This window comes from Fusarium vanettenii, assembly GCF_000151355.1.
Source record: "Fusarium vanettenii 77-13-4 chromosome 4 genomic scaffold NECHAsca_3_chr4_2_0, whole genome shotgun sequence".
Taxonomy (NCBI): Eukaryota; Fungi; Ascomycota; class Sordariomycetes; order Hypocreales; family Nectriaceae; genus Fusarium; species Fusarium vanettenii.
The window spans coordinates 2,529,834-2,555,345 of record NW_003315879.1 but is presented as its reverse complement, the minus strand read 5'-3'; the positions used below and the strand labels follow the sequence as shown (position 1 = coordinate 2,555,345).

General features: G+C 52.9%; 5 protein-coding genes across 5 annotated transcripts; 2 read left to right on the top strand and 3 right to left on the bottom strand.

Moving 5' to 3' along the window:
- Positions 1–360: 360 nt before the first annotated feature.
- NECHADRAFT_79294 (uncharacterized protein) lies at positions 361–1,571 on the bottom strand (the record flags this gene model as incomplete). Its single annotated transcript, XM_003051780.1, has 3 exons — positions 361–571; positions 622–903; positions 961–1,571. The coding sequence occupies 3 exons, from the start codon at positions 1,569–1,571 to the stop codon at positions 361–363; spliced, it is 1,104 nt and encodes a 367-aa protein (XP_003051826.1).
- A 3,384-nt stretch (positions 1,572–4,955) lies between these two features.
- Positions 4,956–7,712, bottom strand: NECHADRAFT_68573 (uncharacterized protein; the record flags this gene model as incomplete). The annotated part of the gene is made up of 4 exons (XM_003051779.1): positions 4,956–6,124; positions 6,173–6,834; positions 6,885–7,613; positions 7,668–7,712. 4 exons carry the CDS (start codon positions 7,710–7,712, stop codon positions 5,983–5,985), a joined length of 1,578 nt encoding a protein of 525 aa, XP_003051825.1. The 3' UTR covers positions 4,956–5,982.
- A 2,450-nt stretch (positions 7,713–10,162) lies between these two features.
- Positions 10,163–11,800, top strand: NECHADRAFT_38268 (uncharacterized protein; the record flags this gene model as incomplete). Its single annotated transcript, XM_003052232.1, has 1 exon — positions 10,163–11,800. The coding sequence occupies one exon, from the start codon at positions 10,163–10,165 to the stop codon at positions 11,798–11,800; it is 1,638 nt and encodes a 545-aa protein (XP_003052278.1).
- A 4,700-nt stretch (positions 11,801–16,500) lies between these two features.
- Positions 16,501–18,040, bottom strand: NECHADRAFT_79290 (uncharacterized protein; the record flags this gene model as incomplete). The annotated part of the gene is made up of 3 exons (XM_003051778.1): positions 16,501–16,619; positions 16,912–17,573; positions 17,727–18,040. 3 exons carry the CDS (start codon positions 18,038–18,040, stop codon positions 16,501–16,503), a joined length of 1,095 nt encoding a protein of 364 aa, XP_003051824.1.
- A 5,368-nt stretch (positions 18,041–23,408) lies between these two features.
- Positions 23,409–24,874, top strand: NECHADRAFT_100171 (uncharacterized protein). The gene has a single exon (XM_003052231.1). The coding sequence runs from the start codon at positions 23,690–23,692 to the stop codon at positions 24,437–24,439; it is 750 nt and encodes a 249-aa protein (XP_003052277.1). The 5' UTR covers positions 23,409–23,689; the 3' UTR covers positions 24,440–24,874.
- Positions 24,875–25,512: the final 638 nt, after the last annotated feature.

Below are 25,512 nucleotides of genomic sequence, written 5' to 3'. Positions count from 1 at the left end.
CCCGCCATGGATGGATCCTTGAGGATTCCAGCTTGTGACGCAGCCCTCGCAACCCCTCATGTCATGAACCGAGCGTCACCAGGTATAAGCCAGGGGATATGTACATGGTTTCTATGACTGTCATGAATTCCTTTACTACAAATATTAAAGGGTCTGTGGTATGAACAACACCATGAATTAGACAGACCCTCGTGTTTTGGCACCTGGTTCTTGAACATCAGACCCTCCGACGCCATCTTCCTTGATGCTAGGTCCTTCTACAACACCCTCTGCTTCACGTTCCGCAGTCAATCGTTTTCGCAAGACACGATCCATGCGGTGTGCCTCTTGGTTATTCTCCTCCTGAGCCTTTTCCAACTTCTAATTCAGGAAGCCCTTGTCCCCCAACTTCTTCTTGACTTGCTCCTCGGCGTACTGCGAATAGAGACCCCAGTCGTCTATTTGTGAGGGTCGTGGGACCATCTCAAAGTCTTCTATCGGCGGCTGTGTCTTGACCCTCTCTAGTATTAGAAACATGCGGTCCGTCTTCATCTTCTCATAGAATCTCTGTCCGTATTGGGCCAGTTTGTATCTGGCTCGAGTAAGCTAACGGTAATTGCAGTCTAGATGGTAAGTACTTACAATCCATCGTATCGAACGCCGTATCTTGGGGCAAATGGGCTATTGAGGTTGTGTCCACGCAAGACACGCATGACGGTGCCGACTTTGGTTATGAGCGATACGTGCATATCTGCCAGCCCACCGTTTCTGATATAAGTGGTCGTATCCTTGAGTGCAGGGTCCTCGAACTCTTCCCCTGTAAGAAGCGGTAGAGTATCGCCCCCAAGATGTCCTATGGTGGGTGTCTCGCGTGGGTTGTCAACGATGCCATCTCGTTGAGCGCAGGCCAGATTCAGCCACCAACTATGACATATCCATCAGCAAGCAAGTCAAACTGGCCATTCCTAGGGGGTGTCTTACTGCCCTGGCTTGAATGCCGCGTCTCTATCGATTTCTGGCAGTCTCATGAATTGCTTGATTCTCCATTCTTCTCCGGGGTTGTTGATCCCGAAATCTCTCTCCACCCCTCTGAGTCGACCCGTCTTGGGGAGCTTGAGATATCGGGAACTCTGGATGCTAAAGTAGCGTTCCCGGAACCGAGACCTCCATCGCCATTCGAGACGTTCTGCTAGCCTCACGTCCCTTGCGTATCTGTCAGGTTCGTCCAGAGGTCGTTTATCGGGGTCAGTGATATCGGCGACGAGTCTATCGAGACGACCTCTCTCGATAGTCGCGAGATCCATTAGGGGTGGCTTGTTGGCCTCGTCTCGGAGGGCAGCGGCCAGAAACCCCATGGCTTCTTCCCATCGCGGCCCAATCTCCCCTCTATCGAGACTTTCTCGAATAGAGTCGGAAAGCTCGAGTATAAAGTCTTCATCGAAGGTGGCAGTGGACCGCCCACCATTACCGCTGCGTTTCTCGACATTATTAAGACCCGAGACGCGAACGATGCTGGATAACTGGCCTAATCTCTGTAAGCCCATCGGTACCGCCATGCCCGAGTTGCGCTGCTCACTTTTGCCGGAAGCCATGAAGCCAGTTCACTGAGATTTCAGACTGCCAGTACCTGCCACGGTGCAGCAGAGGTGAGCGACAAGGGTACCTGGGCTTCATCAGCGTGGTGGAGCATTGAGGAATCCTTGGCCAAAGCCTTAATGTAACCCTTGACGAGTCGTCGTAATGGGGAAAAGACGTGTATTCATACCTGGGGAATGGATGTATGTTGATAATACTGATGCTAGAAATGGCGAGCATCTCAAATTGGTCATTCGGTTGGATCCATGAGGAGCTCCCTCGAACAGCCAGTCGCACTTTCGCTTGATTATAGAGTCTTACGAGCCACGTGCCGCTGTCTCTTTCCTCACCACCCGTCTTGACTACTCATGATTGACATGTCAGATGCCGTCTCTACATGTAGTCACCCGAAGATGACACGGCTCAGACAAAAGCAAGTCTGTAGAAAATACGGGAGATCGGGAGCCTGCCGCCAAACACCACACTACGTACAGTGAGGCATATACACCGCCTCATGGAACGTAGTCATGGAGAGCAGACGGGACTCGGATAAGGACTAAGGGGAGGCTGGATCACGCCTTGACGCGTGCGCAATGGAAGACATCCTTGCAAAGTCCGTGGCTTCCCGAGCAGCCGAGCAGGTCTCTTGGCCAGAAGCAGAAGGCAAGACTTGCCGCTGAGAAACTCATGTCTTGCCGGTCGCTTATTGATGCGCAAGCGAGGGAGCGGAAAAGGAAAGCCATGATGCATGACCAGATTGGCTGGTTGGGTTAGAGAATGATGGATGTCTTGCACATACCCGATTATTCCCTGTCCAGACATGCCAGGTTCTATCACACCACTTGAGCAAACATGATGCAGTCTTTGGGTAGCAAGAAGGACTCATTTTGGTGACATGTTCATTCCATACTAACCTCGAGCTGAACGATCGCCATAGCACTGCTCATAACTCAATGTGATCCTTCAAAACTCTAACCTATCTTCTGATCTGAGTTGTCAGTTTGGCTTGTTCCAGCGCCACCCGTCTCTTGGCGAACGTTAATGTGAAAGCCAACTGAGGATTTCGTTGCCAGTCAGGATACAACTGAAATAAAGAGTCGTCCATTTCCTTGCCATGAACCGCCTTCGTTGAGTTGCGTCTCTGTTTAGTGCTCATCATGGCATTGCGACTTCTCTAAACTCTATTCTTTGGGGATTCTTATCCGCTGCCTCGGAGGACATAGGGATAAGGCCCTAGCCAGTTTCAAACATTAAGCAAGGGAATATCCATGTTTCTTAAGCAGGATCTGTTTATCCAGCAGAAGAAAAGATTGTAGGAACAGTAATTAAGTACTACATAGGTATACGGATACTGCGCCAACCAATGCGGTCTTCACCGCCTGCCAAACTCGGCACCAACCTGCAGTGTGGTTGGCGCTTGTTTCTCACCGCCTTCTATATGTGGCCGTCGCAAATGTACTGCCGGAGAAAAATTCCAGATACCAAAGTTGCCCCACCAGCAATTGTATAGATGGCATAAACACAGCTGTCGCACGACGCGTTGAACGCAATTCCCAAGCAGCGCAGTCATCATGGCAGATCAAACTCACTATGCGGTGCGCGGAAGTGCCTCTTACACTAGGTCCATCGGCATCAGCCAGCGGGTAACTCCTCTGGCGACACCGTGGACTGGTGAGATGCGCACGAGGTACGAGCTCATGTGTTGATGCTGATCGCAATTGGTGTCCTAACTCGGCCATAGGTTCTCGGACTTTCAGGTGAACGAGATCAAGGAGGATGGCACTGTCCTTCATCTTCAGCATATTGGTATCCCTGATGAGGAGGCGCCTGTGAGTGCGCAATCTCTACTATGATGCATGTTTAAATATTGAGACTTTACTAGGTTCAAGAGACAAAACAGGAGACCAAGACAGAGACATCAAACGGAGATTCGAAGAAAGAGGAGACCAAGGAGAATTCTGAGAAGCAGGCTAGCGAAAACACAGAAGCCAAGCCCGCGACGCAACCTGAGCAGACCTATGATGTCTCTCCCGAAGACGTGGCCACTCTCGAAACTCTAACCGATCAACAGTTTACGCAGGAGCTTGTGGAGCTATACAAGGCCGGTCCAGGTGCTGATCATGAGAAGAAGAAGTCTGTCACCTCGGAACCTATGGACGATAGGCCCAAACGTGGTCAAGTACACCAAGAGATCCGTCGCATCTTCAGGTCCAGGATAGACACCAACACGACTGACCTGGGCGCCATTGTCGCAACGTTTATCCCTCCACGCAAGAACAACAACAAGAAGCGCAGCCGTGGCCCTCGTGGCACCCGCGAGGAGAAGCCCGCCGGCGAGTACCTACACTTCACCCTGTTCAAGGAGAACCGCGACACCATGGACGCCGTCAACCAGATTGCTCGGTTCCTCAAGGTCAAGCCCCAGGTCATTGGATACGCCGGCACCAAGGATCGCAGGGCTTCGACGGTGCAGCGATGCTCTGTGCGCTACATGCGACCCAGAAACCTCCACGGTATCAACGGGCGGCTCTGGGGCGTGTCGACTGGAGATTATGAGTACAGCGACAAGCCCATCTACCTTGGCCAGCTTCTCGGAAACGAGTTTGTCATTGCCATCAAGAGCTGTCAAATGGTCGGCCAAGCCGACGAGTCTATTGAGCAGCAGGTTGAGAAGCTAAAGAAGAACGTTGAGCCCGCACTCGCTCACATGGCTGAGCACGGCTGGATCAACTACTTTGGTCACCAGCGCTTCGGAACCCATGATATCGGCACACATCAGGTTGGACAGATGATTCTGGGCGACAAGTACGAAGAAGCAGTCAAGGCGCTTCTCCACTACGACGAGGAGATTGCAAACAAGGCAGAAGCAGGGGAGATCCCTGAGGAGCCCTCTAAGAGGGATGAGTACCTCCGGAATCAGTCCTGCATGCTCTTCCTCACGGGCAAGGACGTCGATAGGGCCATTAAGATCATGCCTCGTCGCTTCTCGGCAGAGAACAGCATCTTTAGACATCTGAACCGACAGGGTGCTCAATCGCGGCGCGATTTTATCGGCTCTCTTGTCCACATCACCCGCGGCCTCCGTTCCATGTACCTCCACGCCTACCAGTCCTACGTCTGGAACCACGCTGCCAGCCGTCGTTGGGAGCTCCACGGCACCAAGGTCATCACCGGTGACCTCATCATCGCGCCGACCGAGAACACGCCCCTCGTTAGCGGACAGGACCAAGACGGCGACGACATTGTGAACCCCGTCGACGATGACGACGACACTCCTGTGCGCGCCCGTCCTCTCACCGCCGAAGAAGCCGCCAGCGGCAAGTACACCATCTTCGACATTGTCCTCCCTACCCCTGGCTACGATGTCGTGTACCCCGACAACGACATGGGCACCTTTTACGAGGAGTTCATGGGCCGCCCCGAGAACGGCGGCCTAGACCCTCACAAGATGCGCCGCATGCGCCGCGAGTTCAGTCTTCCCGGCCGGTACCGCAAGATCATGAACCGCTTCCTCGGAACGCCTTCGGTCGAGGTGCGCGCCTACTCGGACGATACGGAGCAGATGCACCCCACCGATGTGGACGTTATCAAGGCTGCCAAGGGTGCCAACAAGAAGCGCTCTCGTGAGGATGCCGATTCTGAGTCGACCGCCAAGAAGACCAAGGTTGAGGGCGAGGCATCAGCATCTATGGACGTTGAGATGAAGGGTACGGAAGAGAGTCAAGGAGAAAGTGCCCCTGCCGCTGAGGATACTGCTGAAAAGGCTCCCGCTGCTCAGCAACCCATGAAACTTGCCGCAGTTGTCAAGTTCCAGCTGGGACGCAGTGCTTATGCGACTATCGCGTTACGAGAGCTCATGGGAGACCCCCCAGAGGAGACAACCACAGAAGCATAGAAGGGAGTATACAGTCAATGTGGGCGCCATTTAAGGAGGCAAAAAAATACATGTATCCAAGAATATGATACCCATATATTGTGGGATAGTACATAGAAAGGCTACGCGCATAAGCGCGAGATGGGAGATTCCCCGTCCTTGTCAGGTTTTGCCGGTTTCCAACACACAATCTTTCGTTCTTATTCAGCCAGATCCTGACCGTACGTATAGTGACGTAAATGCCTCCTGCCATCATCATCATGAACACCATCCTATCCTATCCTTCCGCGAATCGGCTTCCCAATGTGCGCCGTCTTGTGGTTGACTGGTTAATCATCAACATCCTAGTCGTGTCCACGGCGCGTCCCCAAGGAATGCATCTCGTATAAGAGCCTCATGACACAGGCCCAGCCTTGTTCATGTCGTCATGGGCATAAGACGGGAGATGCCGTCGAGTCAAATGTCGCCCACCTCGCGCTTGTGACACGGGCACGGCTCGTTGTTCCAATTTTCCTACGTTACCAAGACCTTGGCACTTGCGAGTTGCGAGTTGCCTACGCCTTGGGCTGGTCATCCCAGCCCCATACAAACGACAGGTATTTCACCATGTTGACACGCTTTGAGCGCATCTCGACCATCCATGGGTGCTCCATCATCTTCCAGGGGCTTGCTCGGCGGTTGGGCTGCTTCTCGAGACTAAAATATTGTCAGCATGTTCTCATCATTGGTCAACATTATACGTACCAGCACTCAATAAAGTACTTAAAGTTGTCACTCCAGTAAACATCCATGTCAGGCTCATCCTTGAGCTTGGGCACAGGTTGCCTGACAATGTAGGTAAGAAGGTCGATGAGACCAGCTCGTGGCTGCATCTCGGTGCCGTCAGCTGGGAAGGGGAATCGATGCTGTGCAACCTCGAGGAGGGTAACTCCTGTTGACCACACATCCGAAGTGATGGTGTATGACTGGCCAGTGATTCGTTCAGGGGCCATGTAGTAGCTAGTACCGATAAAGGTGTTGGCCTCACCCTTGGTACCGAAATCGCCAGAGACGCCAAAGTCGCAAAGCTTGACAGCGCCATCTCGGCAGAGAAGAATGTTGGATGGCTTGATGTCTCGGTGAATGATTCGTCGCGTGTGCAAATAAGTGAGTCCTCCCAGGACGCCCTCGGCAATCTTTCCCAGGACCTTTTCTCCAGTACGGCCACCAAGACGCTTGACTTCCTTGTAGATGCTGTCGAGTGAGCCTCCTTCGCAGAACTCCATAGCAATGGAGATGGTAGCCGTGGCGGGGTCGACAAAAGCGCCGTAGTATCGACAAATGTGGTCCGAGGCGCATTCCTTGTTGAAACCAAGTTCTCGAAGAATCTGCTTCTTCACATCGGGATCGGGATTCGTGGTGATGACCTAGGACGTGTTAGCGTTGCGAACATATAACGGAGCCACGTTGAACTCACCTTCAAAGCAAACACCGTGTTACCGCCCTTGAGCTTGCATCTTGTGACAGCACCGCCTGCACCTTCACCCAGGTTACCCAGCTCCACGATTCTGTTTTCCATACTGGCGATTCTCCAACCCTCCTCATCCAACTCGTCGACATCAAGAGTTCTAGCCTTCTCCAGGCTCAGCTTATCAAAAGCCTCAAGTCCTTGCAGGCTACCATCGCGCTCCATAGAAACACCACCCTCACTCCTCTCAGAATACATGGATCCAACAGCCGACACCGGGTCTGGAGTTCCCTGGGGTCTTGACACACCAATACCATACTGAGAAGCGAATGAAAGGGCCGAGTACTGAGAGCCGGCCGAAGTAGGATTGCTTGCCCTACCATCCAAAGGACCAAAACTACCAGACCTTGAATGAGCAGCGCTGCTCTCGCTGCCGCCGCTTGCCGATGGTTGGGTAACGCATTGTGATCGAGGGAGTTGCTCATGGGGAGTAACGTTGCTTCCCATGGGAGTCTTTAGGTGTAGAGTCGGCAGAGGAGGCCTTGAAGGCGCGGCAACCGGTGCGCCTTGGCTGCCAACGGGTTTGGCATTGGGAGATGGAGGAATAGCAAGGCCGAGTCTCGGTGTACGAGCCCCGCCACTCCTAGCGCCGGGGATGGCGGGACGGAGCAGAGGGACAGGCGAGGGGCCAGCGTGAGGAGTTGGTAGAGAGATGGGAGTAATGGCGGCAGGAAGTTGCTGCGAAGAGTCAGTACCGGAAAGGACCAGCCAAGGAGAGCTTGGAAAGCGTACAGGTTGAGGAGTCGAGTCAGAACTTTGAGGTAGTTGGTCGGCCATCTCGGCGGTTGGGCTGCTTGGGGTAGCTTGTGGGCGAAAGAGGGATGACGCAAGTAGGTGGGAAATAACGGTCTACAGAAGATGCGTATCACAAGCTCGACAACAAGTTGCTCTGGGAAAATTTGGATCAGAATTTAGTCGGTCGGTCGGTTCGAGTTGTCGGGATTACGGAGGCAGGGTCGTCGATCGGCCGGCGTCGTCGTCGTAATGGCAGTAAGATATACTTGTATAGGCGGGCAGATGCGGATTGATGTGTATAAAGACAATCGACGGGAAAAAACAGCGAGTGTTGGTGGTGATTAAGCAGGTTGTTGCAGCGACAGCGGGAGGTGAGCGAGGTGAGTGAGACCGGAGAGTCAGATTATTGTGGTGGTGTCGTCAAGAAGAAGCGAGACAGCCGCAGAAGTAACGTTGACAAACAGCCCATGCAAGACAGCCGAGAGTGGATGATTCGCGGGTTGGCTGTGTGCAAGAGACTCAACAGGAAGACGGTCGTTGGGTACTGCAGGGCAGGACGAGAGAGTAGAATGGAATGACAGCAAGAAGCGTGGCGACGAACGACACGTCGCTGTGTGAATCCGAAACGCGAGGAGAGGAGATGAGAGAAGATATGAGAGGATATGAGAGGGCGAGGGGACGAGAGGAGAATGCCCCGAGGTGGATGATGGCGTCGATGGATTGATTGGGTCGGGTCGGAGTCGGTGGGCTTGTGACTGCCATCCTCTTGTTGGAGGACAGGTACCTGCGGCGGGGCGCTTGGGCACCTGTGACCTTCCCGACTCAGTGAGAACACCCCTGTGCTCCGGGTACCTCTTGGACGCTGTAGGCAGCTCCAGTACCTAGGACTCAGCGGAGAACTGGAGGTCGTCGGGTCCCCCAGCTAGCTCGACGGCACAGCGCTTGCAGTGGCGCCCCGGGGCGGGGGTCGAGCGGTTCCATCCCCTGTAACCGGGGCGGGGGAGCTGACCAAGCCCTGAAAGGCGGCTTGTCCGTGGTTTGGCTGTTTGGGCCCTGTCTCAGATCTTCCTCCAGTCCAAACCGACGTGGTCTGCCCATCTACGACAAACAATTCATCAACATGAGTCTTGTACCTAGACTTGAATATTACGGCACGCGCGCTGTTGCCGCTTATGTTTTTCCTGGCGCAGATGCCGTCGGTCTGAGACGGCGATCCAGGCTGGGTCTAGAACCACCGGTGACCAACAATCAAGCGTCCATCGCTCGCTGACAGACCTCCAGCATCAGCATCAGCAAGCATAACATGGCTGCCAGGTTGGAATGCTGTTGTCTCGGGCACTCAATTCTTCTTTCATCGTTAGTCAATTCCTTGGCCGACATCTTTGTGTGTCTGTGTGTGAGCCAAGGATTTTCCCCGATGCCCAAGTAGCATGGCGAACCAGCGAGGCTTGAGACAAGCAGACCGGTTGTCTTACAATCCTGCTTTTGCTTTGTTGGTGCCTTCGTCATCGGCGTCGTCGTCACTTTACTCCTCCAGTCTCCGGCCCCTGAGCAGCCTATCACAGCGCCCACAATGCTCCAGGTCTCCAGCACAATTTTGCCTTGTCGAGGAGCTGAGCCTAGGAAATCTCATGTCAGGCTATTGATCCTCGCATTGCATAGCATGGCATATTCTTTGTGGAGTCGAAGCCGTGCCCTCTGGGTCTGATGCGTGAGAAGCGCTCGCCTTGCATCAACGTGGCCCAACCGCAAGTCAAAGCTTGGGGCGTCAGAGTTGATCATTCAACGCTGTGAGGGGGCATGTGCCACAGATCGTCCTGGAACAAGGCTCTGCTCGTTGATGGTAACGATATCAACAATCAACAGGATGACAAGTGGCTTGCCCCTGAGCCTGCCGGCCCCTTGCCTGTTGATGAAAGCAATCTCACACTCTTCAGTCAGTCAAAAACAAACTACCAACAGAGCCGAATCAATCAATAAACCACATTTGCCGTCTCATCACATCGCTGCACGACGTCGCAGCTGACCACATCCCGGCGACGCCTCCTCATTTGCTGCAAAGACCCTGTCGCTGTTGCTTGTTGTTCTCGCACGGTGGCCACGGCAGACAAGCGCCCGGCTCTCGGCTTCGAATCCCCCTGTTTCGACAGGTACTTGGATGTCCGGTGCGCCAGATGCCCCGGGCTATCATGAGAAACAATCCTGTAACTGTGAGAATGTCTGGCGATGATTGATGCGTTTGCATTAGCCCTTTCCTCATCGTCCAAGTGGGCGCCACGCTCGGGAACGCTTCTAAGCGCGCGTCTACAGCTTCGCTCTTCCCATTGGCCCCCGCCATGCCGTCAACCCCACAGCTCATCCGCCGCGCGCCGCGAGTGGAGAAGGGTCCATCGATTTTGAGACGCCCGTCACCGCCAAAAATTTCCAGACCAGCTGCAACTTGCATTGCCTGTATGGATTCGTGAGACTCCTGCAATTTATAAAGCCGAGCCATGTTGCCGCCCGCCGACCCCGACCACGCGACTGATGCGTCAGAAGAGCACGTCTTGTCTGATGTGGGCTCATCCTCTGACGAGTCCGACTACCTCGACAGTGCCGCATCCCGAAAGCGTCGGAGAACTGTGCCATCTACAGGACCCCAAGATGGCGATGATCAAGACGACGAGGACGAGGACGGGGACGATGCTGAAGATGAGGAGCTGAAGAGGGTGCTTTCCACAATCAAGGCTCCCTCCCGAATCAAGCGCAATGCCAAGGCAGACCAGAAGGAGACTCAAGCGAAACCTTCAACTGCTCCCCAAAAGACGATCCTCGCCCCTACCGATCCCAACACCACCTTTTCGGCGCTCAATGTTCGACCATGGCTAGTCCAATCGCTTGGTAACATGGCCATTAAGCGTCCGACAGGAATTCAGAAGGGCTGTATTCCCGAGATCCTGAAGGGCAGAGACTGTATCGGTGGAAGTCGAACAGGTTCCGGTAAAACGGTTGCGTTCGCCGTGCCTATTCTGCAAAAATGGGCCGATGATCCCACTGCTATCTTTGCTGTCGTGCTGACGCCGACGCGAGAGCTGGCCCTTCAGATCTACGAGCAGTTCAAGGCCATCTCATCCCCCCAAAGTCTCAAGGCCATCCTGATTACCGGAGGTTCTGACATGCGCGCCCAGGCGATTGAGCTAGGAAAGCGGCCGCATGTTGTGATTGCGACTCCAGGTCGCTTGGCCGACCATGTGCGCACTTCTGGAGAGGACACCATCTGTGGACTGAGGAGAGTCAAATACGTGGTTCTCGATGAGGCTGATCGACTGCTCAATGCGACAGGTCCTGGCAGCATGCTTCCCGACGTAGAACAATGTCTCTCGGTGTTGCCCCCGGCCACGGAACGACAGACTTTGCTCTTCACGGCCACCATCACGCCGGAAGTCCGCGCTCTGAAGGACATGCCAATCAAGCCAGGCAAGCAGCCCGTCTTTGTGTGCGAGGTTGACACCCAGACATTGGCTATCCCTGCGACTCTGAACCAGATGTACATCAAGGTTCCAGTCACACACAAGGAGCACTACCTCCATGTGTTCTTGCTCACCGAGGAAAACGTTGACAAGACGATCATTCTCTTTTGCAACCGCACCTCGACTGCCGACTACCTCCACCATCTGCTACGATTGCTCGAGCACCGGGTTACATCACTTCACTCAAAGCTACCCCAGAGACAGCGAATCGACAACCTCGCTCGTTTCCGCGCCTCGGCAGCCCGTATTCTTGTAGCTACCGACGTCGCCGCCAGAGGTCTGGATATCCCCGAGGTCAGCCTCGTCATCAACTACGACCTTCCCCGCGACCCAGATGACTACATTCACCGCGTCGGACGTACCGCTCGTGCTGGTCGCAAGGGTGAGGCCGTCAGCTTCATCGGGCAACGCGACGTAGAGCTGGCCCTGACGATCGAGAAGCGCGTGGGCCGCGAGATGGAGTCTTGGGAGGAGGAGGGCGTCAACCTGGAGACTCGTGTGGTGCGCGACGTCCTCAAGGTTGTCTCGGAGAAGAAGCGCGAGGCTCTGTTGGAGGTGGAGGAGAACCGAGAAGTTGGTGGCAAGAGGAAGCGGACGAAGCAGAAGCTTCAGGCAGAGTAGGCGTTGGTTACATGGGTTTAGACTGTATAGACAAAAGCGATTGCTCTTTTACGGGGATGTCTGGGCTCTACTTTGCTAAGGTGAATGGATTGATGCCTTTACCACTCGGAATGGTCGCTCGACAGCGAAGACCCAGGTATTCGGATTGTAAACACGGCGCCGACAATAGACTGCCAAGCTTAGAAATCGATTGGTATCTTACGGTTTGGTTCTAATGCCCTTGTGTATCGAAACCTGTCTTCTTTGCCGCTGTGGCCAACAATCTCATTAACTCTACTAGAAGGCAAGTGCTCTATTTAACAACGGAAACCAGCTGAATCTCTACTAAGGTAGGTAGACAGTCACCCTCATAGACCGAATCCCACTCCAGAATATCTTGCTAGGTATTTCCCGCCAGCCGACAACTTCCATAGCAATGCGAACAAGCACATGAAAACCCACTGAGAAAACGAGCGTACGGCATTACTTCTTAGTAAAAGCCAAGGCTGGTTTGGACCGACGAGTGGGCTTGGCTCTGGAACCAACTTGGGGTACACGAGCCGATGAACCTGATAGAATACCTAGCAGTAACCAGATTAGATTCGGTGGTCGAATTCAGGGCGTGAAGGTATCTTACCGTCTCTGCTACATCCTCCAGAGGTCCCAGGGCGTAAAAGATGACGATAGAGCTGCTCAGGTGCTCAAGCGTGCTGTTCATGTGAGCAGTCTTGACGGATTGGCTCGAGACCCCGGGCCCGTAGATGGAGGCAAGGACATGGTCAACCACGAGACAGATGCCATGGAGAATCCAGCAGGCGAATAAGCGCGAGTAACAGCTGGCGACAAGGCCACGCCAACCAACAAGCTTTATTCCAATGCTGAGATAAGCGGCGAGGCCTGAAAACACGGCGGGCTCGATATCTTTACGCTGCCTCACGTTAGCACTTGGGTCAATGTGTCAAGAACAGAGTGTCGACTGACGTTTTGTCTGATAGATTCAAGGGTTCCGATAGCAGAGAAAGCCAGCAGAACATGAACGATTTCCTTCAGAGGTTTTGCGCTTCCACCAGGGATGTAGACGAACTCGGTCACTGCGCCAAGACAAACCATCAAGCATCCGGTGGCAGCCTTTTGATAAGCATGCCACGATGTAGAATGATGACGAGGGCCGCTCCAGATGATGTAAAGCGCGAAGACCATCAGCGGGAGCAGGCTCTTTCGGAAAATATCCTCTCCGTATCCCAAGCCTACCGCCATGCCTTGATAGACGGCGGCGGCGGCGATGGATAGGATCCAGTAGCAGATGTGATAACTTGCGGATAACATTTTGTGGTAGGTGAGTGAAGGTGAAAACACAAATCGAAATGTTAAGTTTTGGGAGGAGACGGCACCTTCTTATGGGCAACAGAGCAACTTTAATTTTGTTGAAGGTTCTCAACGGCGCCAGGGGCATAGGTAAGTAGGTTCACAACGCCCGATTTTGGAGGAGCATCCATTGTTGACCAACAACCAAGTTCGCTAGGCCTCGGAGACAACTGACGAAGCCATCTACAGCTGGACACACCATCCGGTAGTTACTTGGTAGGCAGGTGGATGTTCAGCTTGTCTTGCGTCCATCTTTCCCGGCACCTTCCCCCTCGGAATACAGGTTGATGCACTTGGGAGCTTCCTTCGTCAATTCAAGAGGACCATACAAGCACATGTTAGCCAAAAGGGTTCACAGTAAGTCGAAAAGCCCAAAATGATCAAAATTGAATGTGATTCTAACTGCGATTTCGATTTAGATGCAAGTTGCTTGAGGCATTGATGCTCGACCTGAAACTTGCAGGCAGAATATCCAGTGTCTGTCGACATCGGCTACCATTTATACATGGACCGGCTCTTAGTCCAGCTCCAACACCGGCTTGCACATTCGGATTTTCTCCCCCGTCATCAAGCACACTCTCGCTCGGCAACACAGCACGTCTCTTCCTCGTTGAACGAGGATGGCCAACCCCAGGCAGCCCGATTCGCACCCTCCCATTCCTGGCCATCGTTATTCCCAGCTTCATGGCATGTCGACCCTCAAATCGAACTGGTCTACAGTCCACCTCAATGGCCATTGCTCTCGTTTGCTCCATCTTCATCCTCGGCCTTCTTCTGGTCACCTAGACACGACCGACCTCAGAGGAGCACAGTTCCATGCCCAAGACCGGAACACCAACCAGATATCCCCAGACAATCTCATCTGCGGCATCATCCATCCCCCGAACTCAGGACCAGGACCCGCTAGAGTACCGCTTCATCCTCCTCCTGGACGAAGATAGCGGGCCATCCCCTAACCTCGCCCGCACCCTCCGGTCCAGCAGCGTGCCCATAGTATCGATGATCTTCCTATTCCGGCTGCTGCTTGAGTGGGGGAGGCTTGTAGACAACAAGCGGGATGAGATTGGTCTGGGGAACATCAACCAGATACCCCCAGACAATCTCATCTGCGGTATCAACACTAGAGGGCCATCAACCGACACTCCCCAGGCATTTATCTCTCCCGTGTCATCAGCCACAGCTAATCCCCCCAGACAATCCCATCTGCGGTACTAGGGAAGTTGCCAACAATAGGCCGTTGTCAAAGGCCAGGAAAGCCAATTTCAATGCCTGACGTTCGCATCTAGTCTGCAACAGCCTACAACAGCCTACAGCAGCTTGCAATTGACCCGTTTCTTGACCTTCTTCTGGACCGAATCAACTGTTGGGCCGATGAATTGGGCATTGCCGATACACGTTCATTTAAAGTCATATCATTACAGCAATGCACTACGCGCCTGTCTTTCGCCTTGGCTTCCCCTTCCTCAAGGAGGCCGCCATCTTTTGTGTTGGACAGCCCAACACTAAACTTGGTCGTCACACTGCATGTTACCTTTTCAACGCCCTCGAACCGTGGGGAAATCAACCCATCCGGATGCCTACAGACAGTCTCACCTGTGCTTGATGCCAAATTCGGTTTATCGAAGATGCTTTACTTTACCGACACCCTCGGCGGCGGACGACAACTGGCGTTGTCATGGCACGTGTGTCATCACGATCACATCAGCAGTGCCGTCCATACTTCAATATCTAGGGAATCTACCAAAATCAACCGATGCCCGAGTGTCACTTACAATCGATAACCTTCCTGCCTCCAGCGAAACCTATCATTGCGAAGTAGCGGGTGTGAAGGCCATATAATCATCCATTAGCACTTCGAAAGATACCGGACAAGGATTTAAAACTCCTCTCTGATGCAGCACATCACTACGCAACGCTTCAAGAGTCTCAACATGGCCATTTTCCAGCCTTAGGATGGATCTACGCATCCATATATCCGTGATACAGATGGTTCCAATAGAACCAGAGCCAACACAGTCTCACTCCGCAAGACACTCCGGCTAGGTTTGCGAATTGGTACATCAACCAAACAACTACATATAGCCTTGACGCAGTGCTTTTCCCGGAAGACACCTTCAGTATCTCATTGACATATTTCCTTCGAAACATGCGACCTTACAGACAGTGCAGCGGGTCTTCTGCGTAAGCATAATCATCTGTCGGTTGACAACACCAGGCCCTCCTTATAGAGCCGCGCGACTCTCTCGCAATTTGAGCTGCCATCTGTGCCGCCTTGTGACCTTTCATCTTCTATCCCCTTCACTATTCAGGGAAAAAAAAGTAGGTTAGCATTCCTGAGATTCTCGAGCCAGACTGATGCATGTATCCCCTTCACAGCAACCGGCAAATTACAGGAATCTCGACACAAATGGCAGGTCAAACGATTCCGATTACTCGGTTTATCCTCCTGGCGCTGGATATCTCGAGCTAAGATCTCCGTGAGATGAAGAATTCGGTTACTTGTTGGATCAGAGGTTGTACCGTGGGCTTGGGGGTATAGCAGCGACAGATGTCTTGGTACATAGGAGAGGAGAGCTACAATAACACATTGGAAACTCTTATCTTGTGTACCTTCAGTACACAGCACATGATATCAATCCAGTTGGTTCGCTTACGCCTTGGTGCTAGCTGTGACGGTATCCACGAACCCTCACCAAAGCCTTCACAACGGTGAGACTGCCAAAATAGGGAAGCAAGCTCACAAAGCCTCACTGCCGCTGAAAAACAACCAGGCGCATTCGGGTCGGCCCGTTGATGGTTTAGGTAGTCCTTGGGTGGATCGAGGAGCTGGTCAACCAATGGCTTGCCCAGGTTGGACACCATCTCGAGACTTACCTGCGAGATGGTCTACAATAAGTCCATCACCCCAGCTTCAGCTAGATGAATACGCAAGTGCCTCGAATCTTGTTTGTGCCTCGTTGATGTCGTTGTTCTTCATGTCCGGGGCCGTATTCTTAAAGGGCTCCCGGGTTCCCATGCTTTGCAGCGACTATACCTGAGATTTGTGAAACTCCTAACGCACCAGCTCGTCTTGAGAACTAAGAAAAGAAAATCGATGTGAGTTAATGGGGCTTTGTTCTCTATATGAGGTGAAAATCTTCTTCGGCCGTCGAGATGCTTTCCGCTCTTATCTTCCTCGCCATTCTTTTATTCGGCTTTGCTATACTGGTGAGTGTATGATAGCCGAGAGATCACGGGAACCTGTTCCAATATAACGGAATAGGTCTTTAGCAACGCAGTTGAAACAAAGAAGAGGTGACAACTCCGACCTGCACAGTCAATACAGCTCCCAAGGCTCTTGTACTCGATGGATCATCCTACAAGGCAGTGAGAAGAAGACGCTCGCATATTTCGGGTCTACAGTCGATGGCGTGCAGCGCCTCGGGCATAGATGCCGGGAAGCCCCTGTTAGCAGCATCATTGAACACCCTTCCAGCTATATTATTGAGATAAGGAAGAGCTACAGCTGCTAACGGCCCGTGCTCCTACGTGTATGCTCCACAAGGTAGATTAGTCGACTTGGAGACTCACTTCAAGTCTCACTCAACCCTTGCTCACTTATGCGAAATTAGAGTTACTAGAGATCCATAGACGCACAACCCTTTTCCCATTTCCTACTCATAACTTTGAGTCCCGTCTTCGTCTAGGGAAATGTGACGCAAACGCCTTGTCGACAAACGGTTCAAGCCCCCGATCCACCAAACAGTGCTCGTCTTCGGCTGACACACCCTTCCCATGAATATCCTTGATATCCAAGATGAACACATAATTACCGTACCCAGGGTCTTTTGAAAATGTCGGCAGTAGCCAGATGCACTTTTGCAGTCTGCTCTCCCAATAGTCCAGCCGATTGCCTGGTAAGAACCTCGCGTCCGGCCTGGTGGCCTTTAAAGATTCCCATTGTTGCTTAACATCCATCTCGTCGATTTCGGCAACTTTCTTCAGGTCGAAGCCATCAGGAATATAAACAATCCGGCCTCGTATACTACATGGTTGCCGGTTAGGATCAGGGGATGCTGAGGTAGGTTGAGCCTTGGACTCGCCATGGGGCTTGGGGGATAGGTGCTGGGCCAGGTCGAATTGATACCGAATTATAAGAGCAATGGTGGGTTGTGAATGCGTTCCGATGGCAACTATAATGGGATGACTCAGTCCGCAGGGGTGGGCATCGGGGATGCGAAGTGATGGCGGAACAAATGGATATGGTTCTGTGGGATCGTAGCACTCTTTGATGCTGTAACCTTTCGGGAGTGTTCGAATAATGAAGCCCTCGTCTTGTCTCGCGGCTTGATAATTCAGCTCTGCTGGAGCGTCGAGAGGTATCAGTGTTCGCCTGAGAGGCTCAGTCCACCACGATTTCCTAGGCACGAGATGCCAGCCTTGCGTGACCCTATGAAGTCGCATATTATCCAGTGTGAGTCTTATTCTGTTCGTGTTATGATTGATGTTTTCACACTTCAGCACGAGAGCCACGCAATTAAAAAAGTCGTCCCTCCGCCGGCATTGCAAGGGTGCAAGTAATGCTACAAAAGAATGGCCAGACAGTGGGTTGTAACGGGTGTCGCCAAAGATCTCAGTGTCCCATAGAATGGGAGAGGTAATCCGTACACCGTCCTGGCGGATTTCTAGCCTTGCCTTGGCTTGTGGGCTGCTGCATGGGACGAGGTTGCCACAGTCCTTGAAAGCATAGGGGCTCGTGGCAAGGAGTGGCTGGTGGTCATGGTGAGGTTGATCGACCTCTCCCGGTTCAACAAAGCCAGTACCCCAAGCCAGGATAGTCTGATCGTCAATCTCCCGAATAATGGCATGCTGGAGTCTTTGGAAAGCCTTGTCTCTCTCTCCATAGATCAGAGGCATGTTGATGTTAAAAATGCCCAGCAAGCAGTAGGCTATATCCTCAGCACGAGTAGTCTGTCTTCCTGACGCCCATGACATTCTCTCGGCGACGCTGGCCTCTGTGACTCTTTTATGGCCGTTCAGATACGCAGCGTTTATTCCTGTGATTCGCTCCAGGTCCAGACCGATATTGTTCTTGGATCCAAGGTGCTTCCAGTCTGCTGAATAAAAGTCAACTGCCCGTGGCGCCAACACTTCCTGTAGAGTCCACCCGCGGGTAAACCATTCGCTGTCTCCCATGTAGGCGACATAGTCGGCAGGCCTAGGGGCTATGTGTCGAATATCGGCCAGGTAGGCGATACAGACATCCGCTTCTTGATACCAGCGAAACATGGAGTTGACAGCTTCAGACAACTCGGCGCTACTGGACTTGTCGATACAACATGTGTCTATCCAAATCCATTCGTAGCCAAGATGCATTGCCAGATTGCAAGCACCGGCAACCTTGGGCCAGCCAGCTTTGGCGGTCGGTTTGGTGGACGGGTCAAGCAGGTCCTTGTAGAGAACCTCGTCGGTGTCCCATCTGTGAGAGAGAATGCAGTATCGGCTCCTCTTTTTTTCATCGTTAAACTCGTGTAGTTCGTATTTAAGGGCATTTAGGAGTCTTATCTCGGCAACTCGGTCTTTTCAGTGACTTGACGACGGGTAACTGTGAGAAATGACTGAGAGCAATGCTTATGGACAACCAATTAGGAGGGCCAGTAGGAGTGTGTGCCTTGGCTGGTCACGGGATAGCAAATATCTTCTTTGGCGCTCATGCATCCACTGTTATTGGCCATGGTCTTCTCCTGTCCATAGGTTTTCAACCTTCGTTCTCCCCACGCTGAGCTTGAGGGAATAGCTTCATTTAGAATTAGGTGCAGAGGCGCTTGCATATGAGACTCGATGGCTGATGGTGAAAGCAGGCTGCCGCTGTCAGCTAACCAATAGAGAAGTTTGCCATCCATCTCAGGCTTCCAGGCATTCAGGGATCCATACGGCATGCAGGAGGTTTCAGTCAACCTTGTTGCCTGCCTGCAACATCACGTATGATGTCGTAGACGTTATAACAGTAATGCATCTGCAACTGTTGTTGTCAAGCGATGGTGAGTCGTGCTGAGCCGCATTTGCGTTAGTCAAACTAGGAAAATCGCAGCGACTGTTGGCGATCGAGAATACCCTGTAGTGACGTAAAAGTCGGCATAGCCAAGCCCAGGCGTATTCCTCGAATCGCCTCCCCGATCAAGGAGAAACATGTCAAGTCACTGATCGGTTGATCCCTTCCAGGGAGAGGAAACGACAGCGCGTGGCTTTGACTTGGCTTTGACGAGTTGTGGCGTTGTGCCTGGCAGAACCTTGTCAAGTCGTCAACAACAATCCAATCTCGAATGGCATCCTCAATTAAGGACGTCGTCACGTCATCAACGGCTCGGGAATTTTAAGGCTGTCGAATCACTTCCCAATTCGGGTGTAGGGGAAATAAGGCGTCATCATGGATGGACGGCCGGAGTTTACGGCATGCCGACTTTTTTGACAGCTTGCGAAATGGAGACGGCACGGGGAACGGGCACGGGAGTTGCTCGGGGCTAGGAGTTAACCAGAACGGAGAGGAACACCAAGAGATAAGGGTTCGATGGATGGAGCCTCTTCCCTTCCCCACGTTATCGGCAGATCGGCCAAAAGGTCGACTCCGTAGCTCTCCGCAATTGATGGGCATGGAACATGTCGGGACGGGGTGTTTTGCGAGCCCGAAAGCGAAAATGCCCGCCGGGGGGGAAACGAGTCACAAGGACAAGATGCCACGAAAGGCGCAGCGTCAGCATTTTTCGCAAGTGTTTCGAGTCCTTTGCGACGCACGGGTAGAGTGTTGCGAAACATGGGGTGAGTTTTCCACGATACTGGGAATCTCCAAGCATCTTGTGGAAGCTTCCCTCAGGGCAGATTATTCGCATTAGGAATCAAGGCGAAAAATCAGGCATCCGCTTACCGAGCGAGTTTTGATTGATGCACGCTGGATCATCGGTGCCGTGATTTGATAAAAACACACCCCTGCAGCTCCTCGGCCGAGAGTTTGGAGCCAGTCCTGACTGACTGACAAAGCAGCCTGGGCTAGAATTAAGGGACCACCCACCACGGGAACAGACGAGACGAGAAAAGACACGTCCCTGGAAATATGCGGGCGGGCTGAGGCTGCGGCTGCGGCCTTTCGTCTGTATGGACGAAATGGGATGGGCTGCGGACCTCCTGAGATCTCCCACAGTCGACAATCTCCGCCATTTCGTTGCTGGGACGCTGACTGTGTCGCCAGTAACCTTAACCAGACCAGCGGTCAGTGGTTTGCACGAGGCCGAAGCCCGCTCACCAACCGCTTGTCGTCCACGAGATGCACGGCTTGCGCCCCTGTTGGGTTTATTTGTGGCAGTGGTACAGGGGGGAATAATACGCGGATGTTGCTTCTTCTGTGCCCCATAGAAGACACCTTCCATGCATCTGGACGGGCTTCAGGTGGAAGAAAAGGGTAAATCCGACCTGATCTGATCTACTCGGTTTGTTGTATTGAACCCTCTTCCTGCATGGTTGCTGCTGCTGTTGCTGCAAGTTCCAAATGGAGCCAGAAGAGAAGGTTACCTGCATGGATGAATGCGATGGAACGTTTTGTTCATGTCTGGAATGTCCCGGACGGTGCAACAGACTCACATCAATTTTGCTAAAAAGAAAAAATTCTCAAGGAAAATTCCACCGAAGCCGATATCGTGGCAACAATTAGTCTAGTCTAGCCAGTGACTCTCCATAATGGAACCTCGAAAGAAAAAAAAAAGTTTCCAAAGCGGAGTTGGAAGCTCTGACTCTTTTCTCTCAATCCCGTCTTTGCACCGTCGTTCTGCGGACCACTTTCGGACAGTCACGGTGTGTGGTCGGTGGATTCGGAATTCACAAAAGCCCGGTCTGGCCGGTGCGTGCAAAGGGCTGAGGCTGGCCTTGCATAACCCGGCCGAGGCATGGTCGGGGGCATCTCCAACACCGACCGACAGGGTCGCCTGCAGTTGGCATATGCCTACAGGGCTGTTGCGAGATGGTGGCCGCGTAGCCGTGTCGGCTGAGCTAGAGGAAGGGGAATGACTATCTCGACTCAGTCAATTGAGTCAATTTTGCTGCCTTGTCAAAGGTGTGTAAGCTATCTGTGAGCTATAGCTGCAGCTTCGTAATGTGAGACGAGGTGTGCGAGTGTGAGTTGCGTGTGCCTGGGGAGCTTAAAGCAGTCTAGAGTCTAAGGTATCATGATTGGAAATACCTTAGGCAGACGTTATTCAAGAAATGAATGCCCTGGCAACCGAAACCGACGCCTTGGATACAACACCACCACCACTACATATCAATCTGAGAATGACGAAAGGACCCAAAAAGGTTAAACGAATATTGCCAAATGGCCTTGTTTGAAGATATGCGTGTAGGGATGGGTTGGGCTTACGTGGGCAAGGTCAAGCCCATCATGGCAGTGAAAAGGTGATGGTGATGGTGATGACTGACAGCATCGCCGTCTTCTATTGGCTCGCGTCCGTCGCTTTCGGTCTTCCGTCCTGGAGCGCGACACCAAACCCTTGGGCGGCCGACTCGATCAAAGCTCAGCCCTACAACGATACGTACCCTCCTGTCGTGGCCTCGCCCAGGGCCTCCTCTGACTGGCCAGGGGATGGCTCCCTTTCTCGCTCTCGCTTCTGGATTAACCTTCCGTTGCCCACCCACGTTGTCCCGCCATTCCTCTCCCGTCCAGGTGGTGACGAACAACGAGGGCGGAGCTTAGTGATGGCTTGCCGTGCCCCTGGGGGTGCGAGTGCGGCAACACGGAACACGGGGCGATCTATCACCGCTCGATGTGTAAGGCCAGACATGCAGCATAACGGACAACCATGACAGCCTTTTGAAGCTGGATCAATCGGCAACATTCATCAGGGTGCGAACCGTGCCGTGTATCCCCATCCTGGTGCCGTATCCCGCGCGCGCACGCACTCTCTGGCAGGCCTCAGAGTAGGTTTCTCAGAAGCTGTAGGGCAGACAGAATCAAGGTCATCCATCCTGCCATCGTGACGGAGGTGCGGATGCCACGGGATGCCGACATTGTCTTGGAATTACGCTGTAGGGGGGGGAATGGGCATGGTGGATGAATTACGATCCGCAACTATTTGGAAAAAGAAGAGTCACACCTTTTGCAATAACATAAACTTACAGCACTAGCAAGAAAAAAAGAGTCATCGGAGACAATCATGATCGCGACTCCGAACTGGGTCATTAAGGTTCCCGTCGCCATTTGCTGAGAAATGCACGGTAGTAATCCATCTGCCTTTGGTAAGGCTCCAAGGGCGGGCTTGGAAATCCACCCGCCCTTCGGATTTGTATTTGTGTGTCTGGCGGAGTTGACACGGGCGGACACTGGACGCTGATGGGCTGCGAGGGGCCTGGCACTAAGGCACACACAGTTTCTAATCAAGCTCCAGCAGTGCTTTGCTGACTGAAGGGCTCAGATTATGAATCACCTTGCGACAACCATGTGCGAGATTGCTCTATCGTTGCCTGTATGCTGGTGCTTATTCTGCACGAGGATACAGCATCTAAAGTCCGCTATTGGGGATGAGTCGTATTGAGTCACTATGCTGTGCAATTACAGCCGTTTCGAGGAATACATTCGAGATGGACGGATGAACCGGTAGAGGGGAATTTGCTGCGACAACGGCGATTGACGATGGACGCTGCGCTGAGGGCAAAAACGGCATCAACCCAACGAAGCTCTCCGGTCCTGGTTCGGGTACCGGAACTGACGGGGGTACCTGCAATTTCGCCCTTGCACTCGGGCTGTCCGAGGTACCTGGTCCCGAGAAGAGACCTTGGCCCCGAAGGGTGCGGACACCTCGGCCGTCCGCGGGGATCTCTCGCGCCCGGAGATGCAGGCACAGATGGTGCTGTGTGTGCCTTGCAATCAACCCCCCGGCCAGAGGCTGTTATTCGTCCAGTAGAGCCCTGAAAAGCGCACAGGGGTCGGTGCAAATCTTGCACAAATCTCTGGGTCCCCTTCGCGGCTTCGGGTCTTGCATGATGGGTCATCCTCATCCAACACACCCTTCCATCGATCACTAAGCCACACACCCCCCAGTCCCCCCCCATGTCTGGGCATCGCTCTCGCACTCCTCGGGTCCGCGTGTCCAAAGTCCGCTCTAGCGGCGTCTCGGGCATAACTCCATAATCCCATGAAAAGCGTGAGACAACAAGAAAAGTCCGTAAAGGGTCACTGGAAGTTAAAAGAATCGGTTGCCCCCCCGTTCCTCAACTTTTACCCCATCATCACTTCAAGCATCTACAAGCCTCTTGAACAGCCTCATCCTAGCAAGTTTCAACTTACAAAGCTACCAGCCGCTCATCAAGGACCACCATCTCCACAAAGCCTTTTTTCTGAAAGCACACGGGACCGACCCTGACTAGCACCCTATCACCCAATCGCTCAAGTCATTGTCACCACCGAGCATCCCTGCCGCTAACTCAAGCCTGCCGCAATCGGGATCGCTGCCTTGACTCACAGCAACCAAACGCCAATTATACAAAGGCCAAGCAACCTCCACACCTTTGATTCATCTCTTCAACATGTCGACGACAACAACAACCACCACTTCCATCCATAGGCCTACTGCCTCTTCCTCTTCTCTCCGACAAGCCGCCATCAAGAAGAACATGTCCATCACACAAACATACTACCTCGCCCACAAGGCCCGGGCTAAGCTCTCCCGCGAGGCTGCCCAGCCCGATCACGACCTCCGCCTGCTTGTCGGACACGCCAACCTTCTCGACTCCCTGATGCTTGAGCTTGCCGACGCCGAGCGGGAACAGGAGCGATGGTTCAACCAATCCGTCCGAGGAGCCAGCCCTCAACAAGACCGCCACGTGCAATGGGCCGACAACATTGTCGAGGAGGAGGATGAGGATGACTACGACTCCGATTCTTCTGACTCTGAAGACTACGACTCTGAGGATGAAGACATTGAGATGGCCAATGCCACTCCCATCAAGGCCATGAGCCCTCGCATCACCAATGTCGAGATCGATGAGGATATGGAGGAGGACGACCTCGAGGAGGACTATGCTCAGCTCGAGCTTGTCCGAACACCTTCTCACTCCAACTCACCACCCGAGCTTGTCGACCACGACTCTGACTCTTCCGACGACGACTCGATGCCACCTTCGCCTCCCCAGCCCATTCTCAGCTTCTCCGAGAAGGACACCAAGGAGCAGTCGCAAAAGCAACAACAAGACGAATCCGATTCATTCTACGATGAGGAGTACTACCTGCCACCTCGAAATCCCGCGAGGCTGGTGTCGGCCATCTCGGTCTACTAGGCAGATACTCCTTGATTGAATTGTGTGATTTGGTCTTTTATTAGCGACTTGTTTCAGATACAACAAAGCGATGGCGGCATTGCAAGGCGTTTTCACTATACATCTGGATACCACACGGACATTGGATACACCAAAAAGCATTGCATTTTTCTTTTACTATTATACACGACTAGATGGGTTTCATTGTGTACAGGACAAAGGGGTTACAGGTTTCACCACTCTCAAGAAGAACAAAGGAAGGAACATCACCAAAGGGATATGGGGGATATACGATTCAATGAGTTGCCGCTCCCAAGAGGAGTCACTGGTTTTGGACATACTGGTTTGAGTGGCAGCCCTTTTTGAGGATCCCCCCAGATGCAAGGTAGATAGCTCACCAAAAACAGAAAGAGGCCCTAAGAGCAGGAGCCCGAAAACAATTGAAAAACATTCAAAACATTTACTCATTCTCACTCGCATTGCAACATCGTCTTCGTTCCTATCGTGATCGGCCGGCCGCCTCGGTCGGTCAGCCGGCTATCTCTCATCGCAGCGGGCGTTGACGCCATCCTCCGACCGGTATCCTTATCAGCGGCCAGAATTTCGCGATATCGGGGGATCGGTATGAATCATGGGCCGACACGGTCTAACTCAACACAGCGAAGGGGGGCGCGCGTTACTCGGCATCCCATGCATCCAAGGCTCGGCGTGCTACACGGACTCCCCGACACTCCGATTCTGCGAGAGCGAATACACACGCCCCATTTTCGCATTGTCCCTTTCCTTTCGATCCGGTGGCACTCGGTGAATCGTGAATGATTCATCAGCTTGTACCGGCCATCAAAGGACCTTTTACCGATCCACCCGGCGATGTCCAATCAGCATTTCAAAGTCATTCACATTGGGGGGCATTCTTAACGGTCAGGGTTTGGTCAGCGGAGACATTCTCTCAACAAGGGCGTTGTTGTCAGCGAGAGACACGACACTACATGACACACGGAACTGCCAAGGGCTCAGAATGAACATGACATGGATTTGGGGAGGTTGCATGTCGGAGCCTACGACAAGCCCGACGGGCGGTCAGAAACGTCAAC

Bases quoted from the DNA above. Each gene is read 5' to 3' on its own strand.
- NECHADRAFT_100171 (XM_003052231.1), top strand. From the start codon at position 23,690: ATGTCGACGACAACAACAACCACCACTTCCATCCATAGGCCTACTGCC.